Source organism: Charadrius vociferus, unplaced genomic scaffold (assembly GCF_000708025.1).
Source record: "Charadrius vociferus isolate BGI_N301 unplaced genomic scaffold, ASM70802v2 scaffold200, whole genome shotgun sequence".
Lineage (NCBI taxonomy): Eukaryota > Metazoa > Chordata > Aves > Charadriiformes > Charadriidae > Charadrius > Charadrius vociferus.
In genome coordinates this window covers 1,166,395-1,187,560 of record NW_009646515.1, presented here as the reverse complement: position 1 = coordinate 1,187,560, position 21,166 = coordinate 1,166,395, and the positions used below count along the sequence as shown (strand labels likewise).

Genomic DNA, 21,166 nt, shown 5'->3' with positions numbered 1-21,166 from the left:
TGTTCCAACTTGTGCCCTTTGCCCCTCGTCCTGTCACTAGGAACCACCGAGAAGAGTGGCTCCATCCTCCTTCAACCCACCCTTTAGATTCTTGTATGCCATAATAAGGTCTCCCCTCAGCCTTCTCTTCTCCAGGCTAAAGAGTCCCTGACCAACTTCACCTGGGGCCTCTCCCTGCCCAGGACCCAGGACCCCATGTCACCCCTCTCAAGCAATTGGCACCTGCCCCAGTGATGCCAGAACAGAGCCAGTCTCCAGCTCCCTACAACCCTGCCCTGTGCGGCCATAGGCCCCGCCGAGCTGCGCCCACCACGGGCCCATGTCCTGTCCCAGCCTCGGTCTGTCCCCAGGGAGGGTGCCCAGTGCTAGGGCTGCCATCAGTGCCTCCCACCTGCCCTGGGGTAGCTCCTGGCTGGGGTGGCGGGGTGGCTCTGGCTGGTGAGGCCCTGCCTGGCCACCCCTGAGGGGGACCTGGGCAGTGCGGGGCCCTGGCCAAAGGAGCACCACATCCTACCCAGCACAGAGCCACAGAGATGGCTTATCCTCTCCTCACTGACTGCTGGGGAGAATTGTGGGATTGATGACAGAAGATTGTCATGATTCAGCTCTTGCTGTACATGGCAGTTCCTCAATAAATAATGAAAGAAGTGGGATGGAAGTGATGAACGTCACATGTTGTTCATCAGTACTCTCTGTTTCAAGAAAAGCCATACTTACAGAAAACACAGAAGAGAAACTAGTAGGGCTTAATCTGTGCTGCAGAACAACTCATTGTATCTCAAGTGTTTCTGATCACTAGCTGCTTCTTATTCTAGGTTAGGAGTGTTTTTATTTCAAGCGTGAGCCAATCAATAGCTAAAGACTTATGTGCAAGCGAATACAGGAATACCAACACAATCTTTTGGTACAAGTGAGTCATCCCTTCACCTGTCACAGTTCAGGCTAACTGGGATGACCCAAAGCGTGAGCAGAGGCATGCGACTTCCTAGAGGAGCAGCCCCATTCCTGATGCTGAGGAGTTTGCAAGCAGAGAGAGTTGTTCTGCCACGCAGAGCTTCATCACCTTTTTAAATCTGAAAATGTAGTTGCATTTTGGTTGCCAACTCAGTACCATATTTGAATTGTGTTTGAGTCCATGAGTGTCAAAAGCAGGTCACCAAACCAACATATTTTAAAGACTAATAGGAATGAGTGGAACTGACTGCCTCAGTCTTTTCTATTCTAGCCTCCCAGTCCACCTGTGTGTGTCTCATACACGCTGGAATCCGTCAAAAATGAAATATGACAGATTCCTTTCTGTATGTGTGTAGATATGAATGATAGAGAAGGCAGATTCTTCTGAATGATTTTTTTAAATAACTGACATGTGCACTGAGGTAGTTGCTTGTATTTGAGTATTCAAGAATTTAAATATAGCATAGAATCGTTAACTAAGAAATATGCTTTTAGGGTGGGTTTGGGTTTTTTTCTTGTTTCTCAGTTTATAGTGGTCTAGACAAGATTTAAAAAGATATCCAGTGATCTTGAGAATGTCAAACTGCATGTAGGTTGGGTAGAGCTGTTAAAAATTAGGACAGGATTACTCTTTGTGGACCTAATACTACATTTTCTGCAACTAGATTTATTCTGATAATGTAATATAAAGTAGTCAAAAGCTCTGCTTTTTCATGCTGTCTTTCTCAATATATTTTGAAAGAAAAATAGTGCAGTGATTAAATTTATAGTACAAATACCTTTTTGATTATGCATGGAAATGAATAAAAGAAAGTCAGTGTTTGGAACAAGACATTCTGTATTGTTTGAGAGCATTCTGTGTTATGCTGGACATCATTATGATGTGAATATTACATTTATTATGTAATGGAATCTTGTCTTTTAGATTCAAGGAATATTAAAAAAGAGAAAGATGGAAAGAATCAGCAGGCAAACAACCCGTCTTTAAAAAGTGGTAGGTATTGCAGCTGTCAGGTTATTAGTTAAGGTACCCTAAAAGAAAAAGTGTGTTTGGATTGTACTATCTCCTGAGGCTTTTTTTTTTTTTTTTCCCAATCTCTTTGGCTATTACTGGTGGGTAGTTAAAAAGATACCATTACATTTGTCTAATTCTGTTAGGAAAGTATGTTTTGGTATAGAAAATGATGGTTGAAACTGCTTGACTTGAGCTTAATAGTTTTACTAGCCAAGACAAGTACTCTTTGTATATGTAATCAAAGATGCTGTGTAAACATTAATTTTTTTAGATCATTACTGATTTGTCTGTTCTTCTCATCATGGATTTCCCTGTTTCATGCCTTTTCTGCTGCAGTTATCTTCTCTTTCCTTAATGTGTTTACTAATGCCAAAGAAAGGATTTTCAGTTTAATAACCTGAGGTTTTTTGATTACTAACTGGATTAAATTGCCTGGGATTCTACTTTTATTTTAAAGAAATTCTGTTTTCAAGTAAACTGTGTTTTCATAATAAACTGAGGAAACTACACACTTGCTCAAAATGATCCAGCTTCTTATCAAACTTAGACAGCCTCTGCTATCCTCAACAGGTGCCATAGTGCAGCATATACATGGGATTGCTGGCAGTTTAGTTTTTGTTTTGGGCTGCATTGAGAGGGCAGCAGCATCCTTATATACCCTTTGTATGTTCATGTCAGTTGCTTGAATTTGGGGCAGTAAGAAATGTCATGAGTACTGTTGACCGAAGTAGAAAATGTCTTCAGTTGTTGTTAATTAATTCTTGATAAAATATCACCGGATTGCTTAAACTCTCACTGTACTTACATTCCATGCCTTCTGACTCCTAATAGATGGTCTGGTTCAGAGATTTTTGTGGGTACCAGTGGAGGAGTTCCTTAAGTAGTGTAGTCACTGAACAAACATGCTGAGATACTAACACAGTAGGTGGGTAGTTGAGGTGATGACTTTGCATAAAAGATACGATACCCTGTTACCACCAGCCATAGTAAAGCTTTCTGCTCTTATATTTGCCAGACTTAATTCTTCAATTTCTTGGGATCCTAGCAGTCATCTTTGTTTTCTTCCATGTTACTTTGAGACAGGAAAGGAAGTGTATTTGTGTCTTGTTTTCCCTCTTCTGCAGTGTAGGAGGAACTCCAGTCAAACTGGACTCAGATAGCATGTCGGTGGTTTAAAATAATGTTGTCTGACATGACAGACGGAGCCCCGTAAGATGCTCCCCCACCAGCAAAGTGTTTTTCATGTGTGGATAAGATAACCATATTTCATGAGTCACTGGAAATTGTCCCTGCCTCCTCCTTCAGTAGAGACCAAGGTGTTGAAAAAGCATTGTGGAGAAGCAGTGCTAAGCAGGCAAGCCTTATTCTGTCATCTGTGTTCTTTCACTCGGGACTACGCTGTTAGCCTAGTGTTTGAGCACTGAATTTACTCAAGAAATCTAGACTCAGCTGTGTCAGACACTTAGACAGGAGTGCCTTGTTGAAGATCATGCAAGATATCTGGTTTTCTATAGATGAGATTATAATTTTTATCCTGTGTTGTTGCTTGTTGGTGGCAAGGAAGAAGGAGCCTCTTGATGCTGGATGAAGAAGGATGCCTTACAATGCTATGGGCTAGCATCCAGGAAATCTCCAGTTTTCAGGGAGATGTGTGGTAGGAAAAGCTGAAGAGGAGGGCAGGTATAGAGATGTGAGACAAACAGGTGTAAAAATAGACTAAAGTAGGTAGAGAAAGACAGGAGGAGGAGAAAAATTCTAATTGAATGATTACAACATATAGAAGGAGGTACAAGGTATAAAGCAGGGTATGAAATACCTTATACTTAAACTACTACATTTGCAAGTGTGTAAATCATAATTAAAAGGAAACCTCATCTTTGACAATGAGAGATTGTGGGATGAAGACTAGAAAAGATAGATCCCTCTGTCAAAAGTCTCAGATGCACACCAAGGGAACTTAGGGATGAGAAGACATGAGGTGCTCTGTCTGCTTAAATGGTGTTTAGGCTATGTATTAAACTAACCTGAATAAACCAGGACCTTAAATTCTACCTATCTACAAGTGACACTTAACTCATAGTTTAAATCTTCAGATTGGTTTAAGTCAAAGTTTTACAAAATTTAAACTGAAGCATGATGTACAGTAGAGGATGACAGCGAGCACTTCAGCAAACTGGCTGTGCACATACTGATGGGAGCAGATGAGGTGCCTCCAAGGGTGCTGAGGTAGTTGACTGATGTCACTGTGAGGCTTCTCTCTCATTTTGGAGAGGTCATAGTGATTGGGGAAGTTTCATGATTACTGGAAAAGGGCCAAACAGTATGCCCAGTGTCAAGAAGGACAAGAAGGGAGCACTGGGGGAATTAAAGGCTGGCCTGCCTGACCTCAATTTTCAGGAAGACTGTGGAGAAAATCCTCCTAGAAGCCATGTGCAAGCAAATAAAGGACAAAGATGCAGTTAGAAGCAGCTGAGATGGATTGCCAAGTTTGAACCATATGTGACTGATTGCCTTTTGTGATGATGGATTCTGTAAACAAGGGGAGAGCAGTGGATGTTGTTCGTCTTGACTTTAGCAAGGCACTCTGTACGGCTTCTGTCGTGTCCTTTCAGCCAAACTGGTGAGATGTGGTTGGGATAGGTGGATGGAAAATTGACTGGACTGCCAGACACAGAGGTTTTTGATGAGCAGTACGAAGTCCACCTGGCAGCCGGTAGCTAGCGGCATTTCTCAGAGGTCAATACCAGGGCTGATGCTATTTTATGCCTTACTGACAGACGGGGACGGCTGGACAGAATGCACTGTCAGCCAGTTTGTGGGCAACAGCTCCCTGGGAGAAGTAGCCGGTAGGCTGGAAGGCAGGGCTGCTCTTCAGATGGACCTCCCCATGCTACAGAAATGGGCTGACAGGAACCCCATAAGATTCAAAGGCAAATGGGGGGTCAGCCTGGAGCCCTGCAGCATCCCAGGTGGGAAGCTGGCTGCCTGCAAAGCAGTTCTGCAGAAAGGCCCCGGAGTCCTGGCAGGCAGCGAGCTAAGCGTGGGCCAGCAGTGTGCTCTTGCGGCGAAAGATGTCAACTGCATACCGAGACGTATCAGGAAGACCAGAGGCAGCAGGCTGAGAGAAGGGATTTGCTGCTTTTGGGTATTTGTGAGACCGTATCTGGAGTACTCACTTCAGTTTTGAGCTACCCAGTACAAGACAGACAGTGCTATACTGGAGCAAGCCGGCTGGCAGTCCACCAAAGAAAATGAAGGAACCGGAGTGCAAGATGTAAGCAGAAAAGTGGTACTGAAACAAAAAAAAAATAATGGTTTCTTCAGCCAAAAGAAGAGAGCTTATGGGAGATAGTCTTGCTGTCTTCTATTACCTGACAAGCAGCTGTAGAGGGGACAGAGCAGGGCGCCTCTCAGAGGTGCAGTGGAAGGATGAGAAGCAACAAATACTGGCTGGAGCCTGAGAAACTCCTGCTTGGTGGAAGGAAAAAAATCTTCATATTGTGGGTGATGGATCGCTGGAGGAACAGGAGGCTGAACTGGAGACCTCCTGGGGTCCTTTTTAGCTTGAGTTACTTTGTGATTGGCGGGTTTGACAAGAAGTGATACAGCATTGCAGAAAACATCAAGGGTCGTTGACCCATGTGTCATTGCCAGTAATACAGGCAACTATGACACAAACTTATTTCCTCCATTTTTAAATTAGTCAGGCTGTTTGCTGATGATGATTGTCTTTGATCAAGGGTTTAGAGTCTCACGCGTGTATTGGTTACAAACGGATTATTTTTTTTACAGAAGGTCCTAGTTATTTCTGGTGTGGATTTTTTTTTTCCCTTTTTCCAGTGTATACCGTAAAAATTCCCTTCTCTTTCTAGTTTTCACTTTGCTGGCCGGTTATCAAGTTGCGCTTGTTGCATAATGGGTTTTCTTAAGCTTTTTAATTCAGGCTGCAGGTTTGAGTGGGAAGAGAAATGCATGTTAAATCATTTAGTGCAAGCTGATTTCTGTAAGAATTTCTATTTCTCAGAAGTTGCATGTTTTCAGGGGCTTTAGAATTAGAAATGTATATAAAACAACTGCTTCTTTACCTGTGCACACTGAGAATACAAAGAAGCTTTTTGTATAGAAATTTTTTTTCAATGTGATTATCTTCCTAGACATGCATCTTACATATTGCAAACATATATTAGTCTCCTAGTTCTATGACTGCAGTGATTAAATTATAATTAGCACCATCTCTGAGAGCTTGGCATTAATTTAATACAGCATATCTTCGTAAGTAGAGAGGTTCTAATTTAAACTTCAGGTCATTTCTGCCTGATGAAGGAGGTTTTGATAGCCAGGACTTAAAGCAAAGAGCCAGGCAATGTTCTTTTTCTTCTTGGCTTTATCTGCAGCTGGCTGCTTGTGTTATCTTATGTGTCTTACTGGTACATAGTCCCTGGAAAAAAAACCCTGTTTGTTTTCCCTCTGTATTTTTGGGTCATCCCACAAAATTTACAGTCCTCATAACAACTGGGATCATTTGAGGAATGCTGGTATATGGAGATAATTTTGTTGGAGGGGGTGAATGGGGATTTCTCCTGGTAAAAGGTGCTGTCTGTGAAGTATCTGCATTATATAGTCCTTAGCACAGAGATGCTCTGATTTACAATTACAGCTTTTACATCATGTTAGATCTGAGACAGCTGGGACATAGCTAACATTTTCATTTTCCTAGGTTTTTATTTTATTGAATTGGGTACTTTAAAGTTTACTAAGGTAAGCTCTGATTAAAAAACAAGATTTTTTTTTTTTTTATTTTATTTTTAAATCAGAGGTCAACCTGAAGTGGCAACTTTATTATTAGACTCAAAGAAGAATTTTTATAAGATGAAACTTTGCTAGCAGTTCATCATATTTATTTTTTGCATCCTCCTTGGCCTGTCAATGAAAAGAGCAATGGATCTGGATGCTACTTTCTGGAGAAAGCTCTGAAGAGCCATTTCCCGAGCATGCCTTCCTAAAATACAAATATCTAACATATGCTTAAGTTAATGCCTTTTGTGAGTAATAAAAAATCAATGTGATTGTATAAATGTGTGAATAAAATTTTCATTCCAAAATAGGCGGACTTCCAAGGTGTTGTATGGAAACGTCATCGTTACAGCCTACATACAGTCCAGACCACCAAATTAACAGCTTCTGGGATTTTACTGACTTGTTACATAGCTAACAACCACATGCCCTCTGCAGTGCCAAGGGCAAATCATTCATACCCTTTCAAGTCTTTTATGCCAAAAAAAGAGGATCTCAGCAGGCCAAGGGGGCGGTTCTCTTCTGCTTGCAGCACTGTATTTTCAACTAAATGCTGCACTGAAGCAGGCAGGCTGTGGGTTTGAGCCACCGTGCATCCTTCAGAGAAGCCCTGTGCAAGTGCCGGACGACGCTGCCATCTTCTGATTGTTTCTTTGCTTCTCCTCCCTCCTGAAAATTGCAGAAATGTGTTTAACTGTGCCCAGTGGCGTTTTTGGAAGGATTACTGGTAAACCTGGTGTGGTCTCTCCATCATCATTAGGGATTTTGCTATAGGCCACGTGAATGGCCACTGCTGAGCCGCTGGGTGGCATCACTGCATCGTTTTGGGGTTCATGAGTGATCTCGGGAACGTCAGAATGATGCCAGCTGTCCAAGCAAGAAAAATAAGCAAAAGAGCTCACTCTAGACAATTTAGGTACAAAAACATTAGCTGTGCCATTGTAGTTTTTCTCCTGTGCTTTGTATTAATTTAAGTAATGCTTGCTTACATCTTTGATGTTAGTACTTCATACTGTTCCATTCACGCAAAACTGATAACACTGATTAAATCAAATACAGAATACACTCATCCATGCGCATAAACAATGCCAATGTTAACACTGGAAAAAAATACCAAGATTCTGTTGCTGAACACTGCCATAATATTTATCCTACAAAGAGAAACCTTTATCAGACTTCAGATGAAAAGAGACAAAGATGCAGTTGGAAGGCTCTGCTAATCCTTTTGCTCTCTAGTGGACCAGGGATAGTATTTTCAACATACATTTCAACAGAATCTGTGTGTCTCTCTTCCAACTTATATCATTTTAGTACTCCTATGAGGTTATCATATCAGTCCTGCTGTTAGGGGAACTAAGATACAGAAAGGCTAATGTGATTTGTACAAGGACGCTTGGGAGGTCATTATGCAGTGAATTGAATCTAGATATCCTGACTTTTATCTTTGTATGTGGACCATGAAAAAAAAAAAAGCATTTGGGGGAGGTTTATATGGGTTTTGCCTATTGTGTGATTGCCCCTGTGAATTAATGGTACTCTTAAAGCTACTTCGGGGGTTGTATACTTTTCGAAGGTAGAGTTTCCATTTGAGAATAATCCCGTTCTTGGAAAAAAAAAAAAAGTATTCTACAAGATACTTAGGTTTTTCTGTCCTTTTCTTTCCCCAGCCCCCCTTTTAATTTGAATTCCCTTTAAAAACTGTCTGTATGGTCTTTTTTTGTTTTATGTCTTCCAGAACAGTTTAATTGGGATGATTATCTGAAAGAGACTGAATCAGTAGCTGCCCCTCTACATTGTTTCAGACAGGTATGCCAGATACTATTTTGCATGCGTGTGTGTATGTATGCATGTTACAGGGTGATTCTAGAGCAACTTTTATGTTTAGACTGATTGCAAACTTACCATTTGACTTCTTTTGATCTCCAGTTATCAGTAGCTTACAGTTTTGGCAGATGTTAGCTACTGAGATTTTTCATTCTTCGTTTCTGCCTCAAGCCAAACTTTGAGGGTTTCATTAAAATTATAGCTTTGGACTCTGTTTTCCTTTAAAAAGAGACTAGTTAATGAAAACAGATAGTCTTATCAAAGTTCAAAAATATTTTCTACTTTTTTCAGTGGTCTTAGAGGTATCGTGGCTTTAGTGGGAATTAAAATTTGGCTGATCGTCAGAGGAGCCTTTCTCCTGCCCAGTTTCTGAGAGGCCTTTCAATTCTGTCTAGCTATAAGATGTATGTGTGTGTGTAGTAGAGTTTATTCATCACTTCTTTTCTGGATCTCTCAAATATGTTGAATTTTGTGTTTTTCTGAGCAGGGTGATTTTTCATAAGAAGTAACAGGTATTCAATTTAAAAAACAAACAAACAAACAAACCAAAAAACAAATCAAGAGGAATATATAGGAATACAAAGGGAATATTGGATTTATAACGAAGGGTGTTCAGTGTACTATTTTATGTTTCACATTGTGCCCTACAAGTTTGATTTCCCCCCTGCCTGATTGTTTGGTATGTATTTGCAGATGCAATTTAAATATACTCTCTTATATGAGTTAATAACCTCCATTTATTCAGCCCTCTGGAGACTGAGCCGACCTCTGCAGGCATCTTTCTCTCCATAGAGGGAGCTGGGGGCTGGGATTTTCCCAGGATGAGGAGTATCTTAGCTGTATAAAGTTACATAGGATGAGTTTTGGTCTGTACGCCTTCAGTGCGTTAGGAAGATAGATGCTGAAGGAATTGGGTAGTTCAGGTTGATAGAACTATTATAAGTGGGCTGCATCAATTATTATAAGCTATTAAAAGCTGGGCTGCGTCAGAAGAAGTGTGGCCAGTAGGTCAAGGGAGGTGATTCTGCCCCTCTACTCCACTCTCGTGAGACCCCACCTGGGGTACTATGTCCAGCTCTGGAGTCCTCAACATAAGAAAGACATGGACCTGCTGGAGCGTGTCCAGAGGAGAGCCACGAGGATGATCCGAGGGCTGGAGCACCTCTCCTATGAGGAGAGGCTGAGAGAGTTGGGGCTGTTCAGCCTGGAGAAAAGAAGGCTCCAGAGAGATCTTATTGTGGCCTTCCAGTACCTAAAGGGGGCCTCCAGGAGAGCTGGGGAAGGACTTTTTACTAGGGCGTGTAGTGAGAGGACAAAGGGGAATGGCTATAAACTGGAAGAGGGCAGGTTTAGATTAAACATTAGGAACAAATTTTTCACTTTGAGGGTTGTAAGGAACTGGAACAGGTTGCCCAGAGAGGTTGTTGAGGCCCCATCCCTGGAGGTGTTCAAGGCCAGGCTGGATGTGGCCTTGGGCAACCTGGTCTAGTGGGAGGTGTCCCTGCCCATGGCAGGGGGGTTGGAACTCAATGATCTTCAAGGTCCTTTCCAACCTAAACCATTCTATGATTCTATGAAGTGTGACAAGCGGTGCATGTCTAGCGGATTGAACATGTTCAGAAATGTATTTTCTGATAGTAGTAGTAGTCTGATGGTACTGTAAATGATACTGGCCTCCGGTGGGGACCAAACAAAAAGCAACATGAACAGAATAGTCTGAGGAGGAGAGGAAGAGTCACTCAGTGGATCTGAAGTGGTAGCCGGGATTGAGAATAGGGGGAGAGGAATGCAGGTGGTAGCATTTCTTTATACTAGATCTTGAATCTCAGCTTGCTCTTCAGAGATGAGGATAAAGGACTGTCCTGGTTCCGGCAGGGATGGGTTTAATTTCCCCCGGGAGCTGGCAGGGGGCAGGAATAAGAGGCGGTAGCTTGGCAAGGAGAGCAGCCACCACTTGGGCGTGGGCTGTGGCAGTGTGTCTGGTCAGTGGGCTTCACAGCGGTATTGTAATCACGGCTTCATAGCCCTTTATCAGTGTTATTGTTTTATTTTCATCTTCCCTTTTGCTGTTCTGTTAAACTGCACTATTTTAACCCACAAGTTTTGCCCTGTCGATTTTTTTTTTTTCCACGGCTGTGGGAGTGGAGTGAGCGGCTGCATGGTTATTTGTTGCTGGCTGAGGCCAAACCATGACAAGGATAAAGAGCCCCTCGCATGCTGCTTTCAATGAGAGATGGCTAAGAATAGCAGTGTCCATACCTCTGTCTGGGTAGAACTTCAGAAATTAGTTCCACAGTATGTCTTTTTCATAGTAGATACTAGCTCAAGGAGGAGACCCCAAATTCTGCTTGGATAGAGGCAGAGGGCAGTAGCGTATCCCTTGGTTCTGAGGTTAATGCCATACTCGTAGACCATAGAGCACCATGACCGGAGTACATGCTCCCAAAAGATGTAGCTACTGGACAAAGCTGCTCAGAAGCCTTTCCTTGTGCCTTTCTCACATCTTACTCTTCCCTCCTAATGCTCAAGAGGTCCAAACTGAACAACCAAGTAACACCTTAAATAAAGGCACTTAAGTGATACTCATTGACTGAGATAGATAAAATCCAGGTGACTTGGATTGCTTAAGGAGCGTGTGGGTTGAAAGAAGAGCTTTAATTTCTGTCCATAGCAAATTTCAGAACAATTTACATATGCAGACTTTCAGTTTTTCTAGGAGTTGACCTTTAAGTAGAAGGTGATGTGAAATGTTAATTAGTGCAGAGCTAGCTCCTTTCACTACATAATGTTTGCAGATTTTAGAAACTAAAGTACTTGAGGTTTGTGTAGGACTAATTTGACTTTTATTGGGTTACACATGAATTATATGTGTCATTATGACTCTGTGTAATGCAAAGTAATACACTGCTGTGGCCACCCGGAAAACAAATAGCAGGGAGAAGCATAATATGAAAATTATATCCAGAATTTGTGACCTGTGGGAATTCTACCAAGTTTAAATTTTGCAGTAATTAAAAATGACCTGGGGAGCAATATATTAAAGCCTCTACCATAAATTAAGATACAGGCACAGACAGCTAATGGAAATTGATTAAAGTATTTATTTTAATTTAGAAGGTATTTTATCTGTTGCTCTGAGTTGTTTTTAATTACTACTAAAAATTTTGATGTGTTTGGCATCCCTTTCTCTCACCCTGAAACATTTTTTCAAGCAGTTTAAAATTTTAAATAAAAAAGCTCAGTCCATTGTGGTTTGAAGAGAGCTTAGAAGGCGGCTGTTACTGAGCAGGTTTTGTTATTTTGCTGTAAGGATGGACTGGCATGGAGAAGTTACCTTTTTAGTAGAATGCCTTGAGTTGTTGGTATTTAAACAAGCTCACCTTTTCTACTAACAAATAAACAAACTCCTCAATTTCAGTTACTTTCCATGGTTGTAGAAAATAACAGCTTGACAAGCAGTATCTTGAAATTGAATTGCCCTTTAAATTTAATATGCTCAGGCTCCCCTTTCAGACAGCCTGCTGTCTAAATGCAGCATTGGCAGATGCTGCACTCAGCGTTCACTGAATATTGGTCGCCTCTTTGTTTTTTGGGCTTAGGCTCCTCCAAGGCTCCTGCTCTTGATCTAGGGTGTGTTGCAAATAGGGCACCAGCACACCATAGCACGTAGAGCAAGGCATATATTAAAAAATTAAATATTGTGGAGACAAAATATCCCTAGCACTTGTTGCAGTAGCAGATTTCTTCAGCCTTTCCCTGTGTACCCAGACAGATAAGCGCACCCTTATCTGCTTTCTATGGGATCCCCACCTGACCTGGTCAAGCAGGAGGGAGAAGGGACATAGGAATCTTGTGAGCATGAATGATGGCTTGGGCTTTTTTTTCTACATGCCTCCCATATTAGGATTCAGATTGTTTTAGTCCGTATAGGATAGCTGCTGGGTTTAAATGTCATGGGGAGGGCTGCTTACAGTTCTCGTCTGTGTTCAAGAGCAGCTTTGTACAGGAAGAGTTGCAGAAAAGGGCTTTCAGGGTGATAAGAAAATAGTCATCCTCTCCTAAAAGAAACTTCAGTGCTTGGCTTATTTAACTGGTTGAAAGAATACTGAGAAAGGGTCAGGTAAATACACCGTAAATACAGTAAATACTCTGTAAGTACACTGTAGATTTTGTTATTATTTGCAGAGGTACAAAAAGAATTTACGTTAAACAATAGTGTTGGCAAAAATGTCCATGAATAAATTTAGGCTGGAAATGTGGAGACATCTAAAGAGAATAGTGAGTTTCTGGAGTAATCTTTCTGAACAACTAGGTGAGGCATTCAGTCCCAGTTGGTGTTAATACAAAGTTACTATGTGTCATTAGATGATGTTATTACCTGCAGTGCTACAGAAGGCAAGTAATCAGACTGTGATCCAGTTAATCTCTGCCAATAGTGTGTTGATACATCAGTAAAAATTAGTCTTCTTCTCTCCTGTTCATTTTCAGCTTGTGACAAAAAATTCCGCTCAAAGACCCAAGTTGCTTTTGTCGTGTTTCTTTTCCCTGTGCCAGTCTCTTTCAAAAAATCTAATGTCTGCTAATTAAGTTGGCTTTTCATTGTATGTGTATGAATGTATTCAGTTGTCTATGAATAAGCACAAGCTGCAATATTTGTCTTATCACAGAAGCTTTATGTGATTTTAGGACTGTCTTTTTTTCTTTCTGCAAAATGCAGTTAACGCTAACTCCTTTTTCTCTTTTCTTTCTTTATGTTGTAAGCTGTTTTTTAATGTAGAAACTCTTGCCTTGAAGTTTTGTAGTGCCTTGTCCAGTAGCATCCAAATTTTTGTTTAAATTTCTCAGATACTGCTATAATGAGAGTAACTATTTCTTTTCAGTTGAAAGCTAATAAATCTTGTGGGTGTTGGTTTTTGGTTTGGATTGTTTGTTGTTGTGGTTTTTTTCCCCGTGGGTTGGTTTGGTTTTTGTGTTTCTTGTTTTTTGGGGTTTTTTTGTTTGTTTTTTTGAGTTGAATGTCATATTTCCTGATGCCCTTGTTTTGCCTTCACTTCAAGTATTAATCACTGCTCCCTCGTCTTTATTGTCATATCTTCATCAGGATTCCCTTGTTACACTTATTAATAGTGCTTATCTTTTTAGAAATCAGTCATGTTTACGCAGTGAGAACATCAAGTATCTGAAATAGTAGCTGTTCCTAGGTTATCCAGCTGCCTGTTCTGACTTGCTGCTAGACACTCAAAGTTCAAAGGCTTCTTTATATTTATCATTTGTATGATATGTTTGGATGAATGAAAGCTGTATATTGAACTGGCTGGTAAATTTAACAATGCTAACAACAATAAGAAAAAGTCTTTTTTACCTTTTACTGTAGTCTAGAATTCCACCTACGAATGATTTCAAAGTTGGTATGAAACTGGAAGCCCATGATCCGCGCAATGTTACCTCGGTTTGTATAGCTACAGTAATTGGAATCACTGGTGCCAGGCTAAGGTTGCGGCTGGATGGAAGTGACAACAAAAATGATTTTTGGAGACTTGTGGATTCTTCAGACATACAGCCAATTGGGACCTGTGAAAAGAAAGGGGGCATGCTCCAGCCTCCGCTTGGTAAGAAACAAAGCTTCTGAACTAATGTGTGTGGAGTATTGCTTTCATTAAGTCGATTTTACCTTTTTGTCTTGGCAAATTCAATGGTACTAACATTTCACCAAACCATTATTCAATTGAAAAAAGAGGTAACCAAGCTGATTCAGGGTAAGTTGTGGCTTTTTTTTTCCTTTTGGATTCTTTTGACGTGAGAATTAACAGAATAATTAATTTGAGCTCTTTTATTTTTTTAATAGTCCCTTAGTATTACATGGGAGTGTCTGACAGCTTTCTTAATGATGAGATAAACTGTCATGTGTCCATTCTGAAAATGTTCGCTGGTGCACACCCTGTCTTATGAGTGTGTATGGATGCAACATCTTGCTTGGTGCTGCGTATGCTGCTTTTAGTGGACTTTCATAAGAACTGGGGAAAGCTGACTTGCCTTTTTCCTTTTCAGTAAATCAGAGAAGCCCACTAGAAGGCGCTCGCTGTTAACCGACCTGTGCAATGCTTCGCTGGGTTGCAGGAAGGGCAGCAGCTCAGGAGAGTACGGATGTTTTCTAGGGCACTGACAAAATCGGTTGTGGTCTGGGAGAGGCAGCATAGGGGCTTAACGACGATATTACAGCAGAGGCAGGAGAAATAGCACTCCAGAGCTTTAGCAAACTGCAATATATTGCATGTGATTATCATAACATGTTGAGGGACGTCTGATCAGTTTGTCATTACTAGTTTGTGAGCATGATGAATACTTGTAAACAAGGTGTAGCTTTCCTATGCTTAGAAATAGTCTGCAGAATTTCTTTTGCCTTCCATGAGCAATGTGGGTGACAACATGTGTTTTCCCCAAACTGAGAAGTAGTGCTTGGGCTTAGTATTATTGAGGAAGTATATTAAATGGGGAACTGTACAAAGGAATTCCTTTCTATATGATGAATAGTCAGAGGTAACTTTGACTAACTACTGAGGGTAATAAAGTGTGATAATACCTTTCTTTGCTGTGATTAACCTGTATATTTGGGTCTGCATTCTTGTACCATATTTGTTACAGCTTAAACATCTAGGTGTGGAAATCTTTAAAGAAATGCATTTTCCAGATTGGTCTGAAAATAGTTCTGCTTTTAAAAACGAGGAAGAATAATGACCAAAATTTATCTTAACACCCCCCCCACACACACAGGCCGCTCACAACATAACACTCTCTCTCCTGTTAACCTGTTGTCTTCTGTAATTTTTAGAAGATGCAAGAAATAACATTCTTAATATAAGAAATGAACTGTAAGCAGAAATTGGTTACTGCTGGTTTCCCAACTTACTATAAACCTACTTCTGGTTTGGTGTCACCAGTAACTCTTACAGATTTCTCATCAGAGCTTTAGTGAAGATAGGTACGCTTTCTCTTAGTAGACTCTCAAAAAACTTGTCATCCCAACTTATTAACAACTTTCCGTTCTTCTGTTGAAAGATGAAGTGAAAAGTATCATTTCACTACAGTATGAAACTTGATTTGCTTCTGAAGGGGCAAACAGACACAGGAGCAGTTCACGTAACTATTAAGACACTTCACATAGATTATACGGGTAGATTTCTGTGCTGTTGTGCTGCTTTAGAAACACAAGAAAAGCAATACAACCAGGGTGCAATCGTAGAATAATATTATTTGGGATGGATAGATACAGTTTGAGCCCAGAAGGGCATTTTTCTTTCTTTCCAATGGATCTATAGAGGTTTTGAATGAAAACACTGGAAATTCTTGACACCTGGGGGAAAAGATTCTAAATGTATTTTTGCTTTGAGAAGTTACTCAGTTTAACCTCTCTGAAGTTCTAGGTACAGCCTTGTAGAATGAATGCAGCGATACCAATATGAAAGAGGGTTGTAATAGAGAAGAGTATACCTATTCCTTCAGATACACGTATGTACGCTGTTAAAGGCATGGCTTCAGTTCAGGAGCATAGTGCTTTTCTAAACATGTTTCTAAACCAGTCTGATGAATAAAACAACTCTGATGATGCATAATGGGGGCAGTCGATCCGCTAAGAAGAGAAACTTTCCATGTTCGTCAGTAGAAAGGTTGATGGCTTCTCTTCGGATACTGTTTCTTACTCCTTTTTGGCCAGGCTGCTTGTAGTGCAGCACCTAACAAGCAGCTGTTTCCCTGCACCCAGACATGTAAGTTTACCTGCTCTCTGAACAATTGCTGGTTATTCAGAAAAGAATGTGACTGCCATTATTTTGTCCCTCCCGCCCTAGATTTTTCTAGAGATAGGCTAAAATCCAACACTCAAACATTCTGGCGTACCTAGATAAATTTTTGAAAAAGCTTTTTTGGCAGTTTTACAGCATCCTGTTCCTGGGCAAAGCTGGGAGCTAATTGGGTGTATAATTACCTCCTGTTAGACATTTAAGCAACTGATTATTTTTTTTTCCTGAGTAGTAGGGAACCTTCTGGATACTAATGTCTGCTTCTTTCATAATAACAAGCTAAAATAGTCCCTCCTACCTGATTTTTGCATAGGTTTAATTATGCATGTTACATAAGGGTTTTGAGAAAGCGATTAATGTAGCAAAGGGTTCCTATTCCAGCCTCTGTTCTTCATAGGTGAGCTTTTTTGTTGTTGAGGGCTTAGTGTTCCCAACAAATTGTGTTGGGGATAACATTTTCTCTGGGTATACCAGGATGACTTAAAAGCCAAATGAAGTTAATTGAAACTGTTAGTTGTCATTCCTCTGTCTTGCATATATGTCTTTTCTGGGCTGGCTGGTTAGGAATACCGTGTTCCAGTAACCACACATGTTTAGGTTGTGTAAAGACTCTGGTATCAAACCAGGACTGGTAATTGGCTCAGCAGTCCACAAATTATGTCACTGTTTCTCAGATGTAAGCTTTGTTTTTATATGGTTTTGCATAGGTAGGTCCAACTTGAAAACTGTTTATTCAACTGAAGATAGCTTAAAGCTCCAAGTTGAAGAACCATTATTCCATATAATCCAATTTTAGATGACTTAATCATTTAACTGATTAAGAATTGCAAATGTGTTACATCTTTGTAGTTACATTTTGTTAAGAGAATCGTCAAGGCTCAGTTATGAGGAAACTCATGAGTTCCTGGCAGATTCTGGTACTATTTGCTTTGTGGAAAACTTTCCAATTTGCTCTATTATGTCTGGTTTTCTGTAGAACTGTGCCAGACATATAGCTGCTAAAGATGCAGAGAAAAATGTCGACTGTGTCTGTTATCTTACTCATTACTTTGAAACATCCATTTGGAAAGCACAGAAAGCAAAAGGGATTTTTGTTTTGTTTTGTTTTGTTTTGTTTTTTAACTGGAAAGTAATTGATTCTGAGGGAAGATTATCTGGAATGAGAATGTTTCCAGCCAGACCTTTGTTCTGCTTGAATAAAGTAGTTCATCTAAGCAAATTTGATTATTGTTTGTGCTTTTTATTCACTTGTTAATGAAGAATGTTAAAGTGGAAATGTCTTCCAGTTTATGTTTTCCAATATGATACATGCATTTATTAAAATAATTGTATTTTTGTTCTTCCCTGTTATGTGTTGGTTGGTTTTTAAGGCTATTTTCATTAGTTAATTATTTTAATAGGGAAGGGAGAAGAAACTGATTGTTCTTTTTTTTGGCTGTGGTCTGGTGGAAGAATTACAAGAGTTGAAAATAAAAAGGTATCTCCTCAATAAATGAGAGAAGCTGCAGCAGAGGGTGTTGTTTTAGAATGAGAGCAAAAAGCAGCCCTGAAAAGTAAGTTAGGAGGTTGTGCTGGCGAAGTTCCACTAGACCAGGGACCATGTGGGACAGCTGGACGATCTGTACTAGAACGTCATTAAAGTCCTAGACATTTATCTGTAAAGTCACGAATTATGATGAGTCATTCTGCAGGCAAGTCACTCAGAATGGAAAGGCACTGCACAGCTTTCTGCACCAACAGTGACCCTGTCTCTTCCTTCTTGGCTACTTTTCTTGTGGCCAATTCCAAAATTGAGGGAATGAGGCATTAGTAAAGCAGACTTTATATCCCTCTCCTCATGTTTTATTTTATGACCTGAAAGGGCTGTTATATACAACTAATTTATTTGTTACTCAGGGTTCCAGATGAATGCGTCTTCTTGGCCAATGTTTCTCTTAAGAACTCTCAATGGAGCTGAAATGGCACCTGCAGCGTTCTTTAAGAAGGTAAGAAGAAAGGGACTGCTAGTAAACAACTTTCTATTGATTGGTCCATGGTTACATTTTTTAATGAGGATGCCAAGATATTACCCCATTGTCTGCAGCGGGGGAAGGCAAGACTATTATTTAAAATTACTTTGAACTCAATTGGCAAGCTACAAAGCTAGACAAGAAGCGATCTGCTTGTAGTCCATTGGATGGGCATCTCTTTTCCTGAGCTGAGACTTGAAAGTACAGTGTGTTATTTAGAAAAATTGTGTTAGGTCATTTTTTTTGTGTCTCGTGGATTTAAGATACGATGCATCAATAGCGCCATATTCATGTGATTGTGCACAGGAGTAAAAAAATTTTAGTGGAGAATAAGAGCCATTGGAATACAGTGGTGCTTGGAAATGTTTTGTTAAATGTATTTGTTGGGCTCATACTTGTAATTTAAAATGTAGTGAGAAAGTAGTTGAAAATAGCAGAAAAAGCCGTTCAGTTTTTTAAATATGACTCCTGAGTAAGTTACTGTGAAACATGAAAAATTATATAAAAACAACAGTAATATTAAAATGACTCCTTGGTTCAATTTTTTTGTCGAGGTGGTAAAACCCTGCTGTCACATTGAATGACTTCATTTTTGATACTGAGAGTGATATTTACAAGTATGTCAGCAAATCAAACAGTTGGGTTCAGCCCCGCAATCACATTGCTTGCGTGTTAACTTTATATAATTATATACATTTTTTAGATAAAATTATATAAAAATTATATAAATTTCCTGAGCCACGCTTCTGTGTGCTAGCCTACCAGCATGTCTGAGATGGCTTTTGGATAATGAGGTTCCTGAGGCTGAGGTGATAATTCAGGTTACATCGGATCACAACTCCACTTACGCTGGTCCCATTGACTTGATTTTTGTTTTTCTTTGTCCACTTGTATTGGACTAAGGCCAGCTGAGTTAATGGAGGCCTATAAATAATGTCCAATGCTAATGAATTTTTCATGGATTATTTGAGAGGTGAAGCTTTTACTAGACAGTTATCAGTCCCCAGAAATATCCATTCCCTGCAAACCTCCTCTTCTTTATTAGCATGTAATAATTTCATTTTAGTGTCTTCACTCACTTCCTGCCCAGACGTAATGTATTGGGTGCAACCTATTGCTTACGTAAATACTTTCAGTAGGGTCTTTCTGTCATGGAGAATTTTGCTAGCTAATTATCCCAGCTGTGTTTGTGGGAACAGAATCTAGATTTTTGTAATGCAGGAGAGCAAAAGCAAATTTGAAATACGAGTAAGCTTCCTTGAATGTCTACTATAACTTTTTGAGAGTAGTGAGTATAAAAAGTAAGAATGTTGAAGAAAAATAGAGGTTTTTCTCTTTTTTATTAAGAGGCCATAGAAAGGCAAATCTTATACCATTCTTACTTTTGTAGGAACCACCAAAACCTGTGCCAAACTGCTTTAAAGTTGGAATGAAGCTTGAAGCTATAGATAGAAAGAACCCGTACTTGATTTGCCCGGCAACCATTGGAGATGTTAAAGGAGACGAAGTTTTTGTTACATTTGATGGCTGGAGAGGAGCATTTGACTATTGGTGCAGATGTGATTCTCGAGATATTTTCCCAGTCGGATGGTGTAGCTTGACAGGAGATGCATTACAACCACCAGGGAACAATGGTAAGATGACTAATAATATTGCTTAATTATTTTTCCCCTCAATTACAGCAGAATTTTAAAAACCAGCTGGCTGTATGCAGATAAGACTGAAGATTTGATTTGTGAGTAGCTGATGAGGATGAAATGTTAAATTTTCTTTATGTAGTGTAAAGCTAATGGGGTAGTTTCTGGGAAACAATTTTTGTCTGTTCATAGTAACTCTGGGAACATGTTTTATTTAATACTGTTAGGAGGGCTTTTGATAATCTTTAATTTTTGTGTGCTTGTGAAGAATCTTGGACTTAAACTAGATTTGCTGTTTGTATTACAGATAGTTAAATGCTTGTGTTAAATGATACTGATATATTTGCGGCAGCAGCACTTTATATTAAGCTAACTGCTAAGAAAGTAAAGCAGTCTTTGCTTCTGTGATGACTGAAGGTTTAAACTATATATTTAGTGTTTCTTCCTTCATACTCACAAAATTCTGTCTTCAAGCTGCCTATTCTGGATGCTTTATCGTATTTCTTCCTTCATACTCACAAAATTCTGCCTATTCTGGATGCTTTATCGTCCTCATACCTTTAAGGATGTTTGCACATAGGGTTCTAGAGTCCCTTTAGCTAATAGCCGCTGTGCTTTATAGATAGAAAGAAAGGAAATGGGATAAAGCAGGATAACCTTGAATGTGATTTCTCTGCTACTCTGGGGACCTCTTGTCATGTTTCTGTAGTGTAAGGCTTTTCTGTCAAACTCTTTGGGCTCTTCTATCCTCACTCCCTTCAAATTTGACAGAAAGAGATGTTTTTAAACAGGGGAACCATATTTTAATTAACTACTTTAATATTGTTGACCAGAATATTTTGTTCTGATGGTGAGCATTTTCATAGCTTGTTTTAGATGAGTAAGGAATGAGTGTACTGGTGTCACAGAACTCTCACTGGAACTACAAAGGAAGAGAAGGCAAGAAATCAGTCATGTTTCCTGCCCTCTCCATCCCCATTGCTTTTCTCAGTCTTTTGCCAGCAGGTCAAGAATGATATGGAAAAATCTGTGTGAAATTAATTAAGGGTACCTCTTCATCCTTGCCCTCATCTGCCTGTCTGCAGTTACTGTCTGCAGTTACTGCCAATGGTCATCCATACATACATACCTACCTCC

General features: G+C 40.0%; 1 protein-coding gene across 1 annotated transcript in view; it reads left to right on the top strand.

The window, feature by feature from the left end:
• Nucleotides 1-1,884: 1,884 nt before the first annotated feature.
• Nucleotides 1,885-21,166, top strand: part of SCML2 (sex comb on midleg-like 2 (Drosophila)) — a 52,398-nt gene continuing 33,116 nt past the window's right edge. Inside the window, exons 1-5 of the mRNA XM_009884710.1 lie at nt 1,885-1,948; nt 8,499-8,569; nt 13,962-14,196; nt 18,280-18,368; nt 19,783-20,026. Coding sequence (XP_009883012.1) covers nt 13,998-14,196; nt 18,280-18,368; nt 19,783-20,026 — 532 coding nt within the window. The 5' untranslated portion in view covers nt 1,885-1,948; nt 8,499-8,569; nt 13,962-13,997. The remainder of the gene's footprint in view (nt 1,949-8,498; nt 8,570-13,961; nt 14,197-18,279; nt 18,369-19,782; nt 20,027-21,166) is intronic.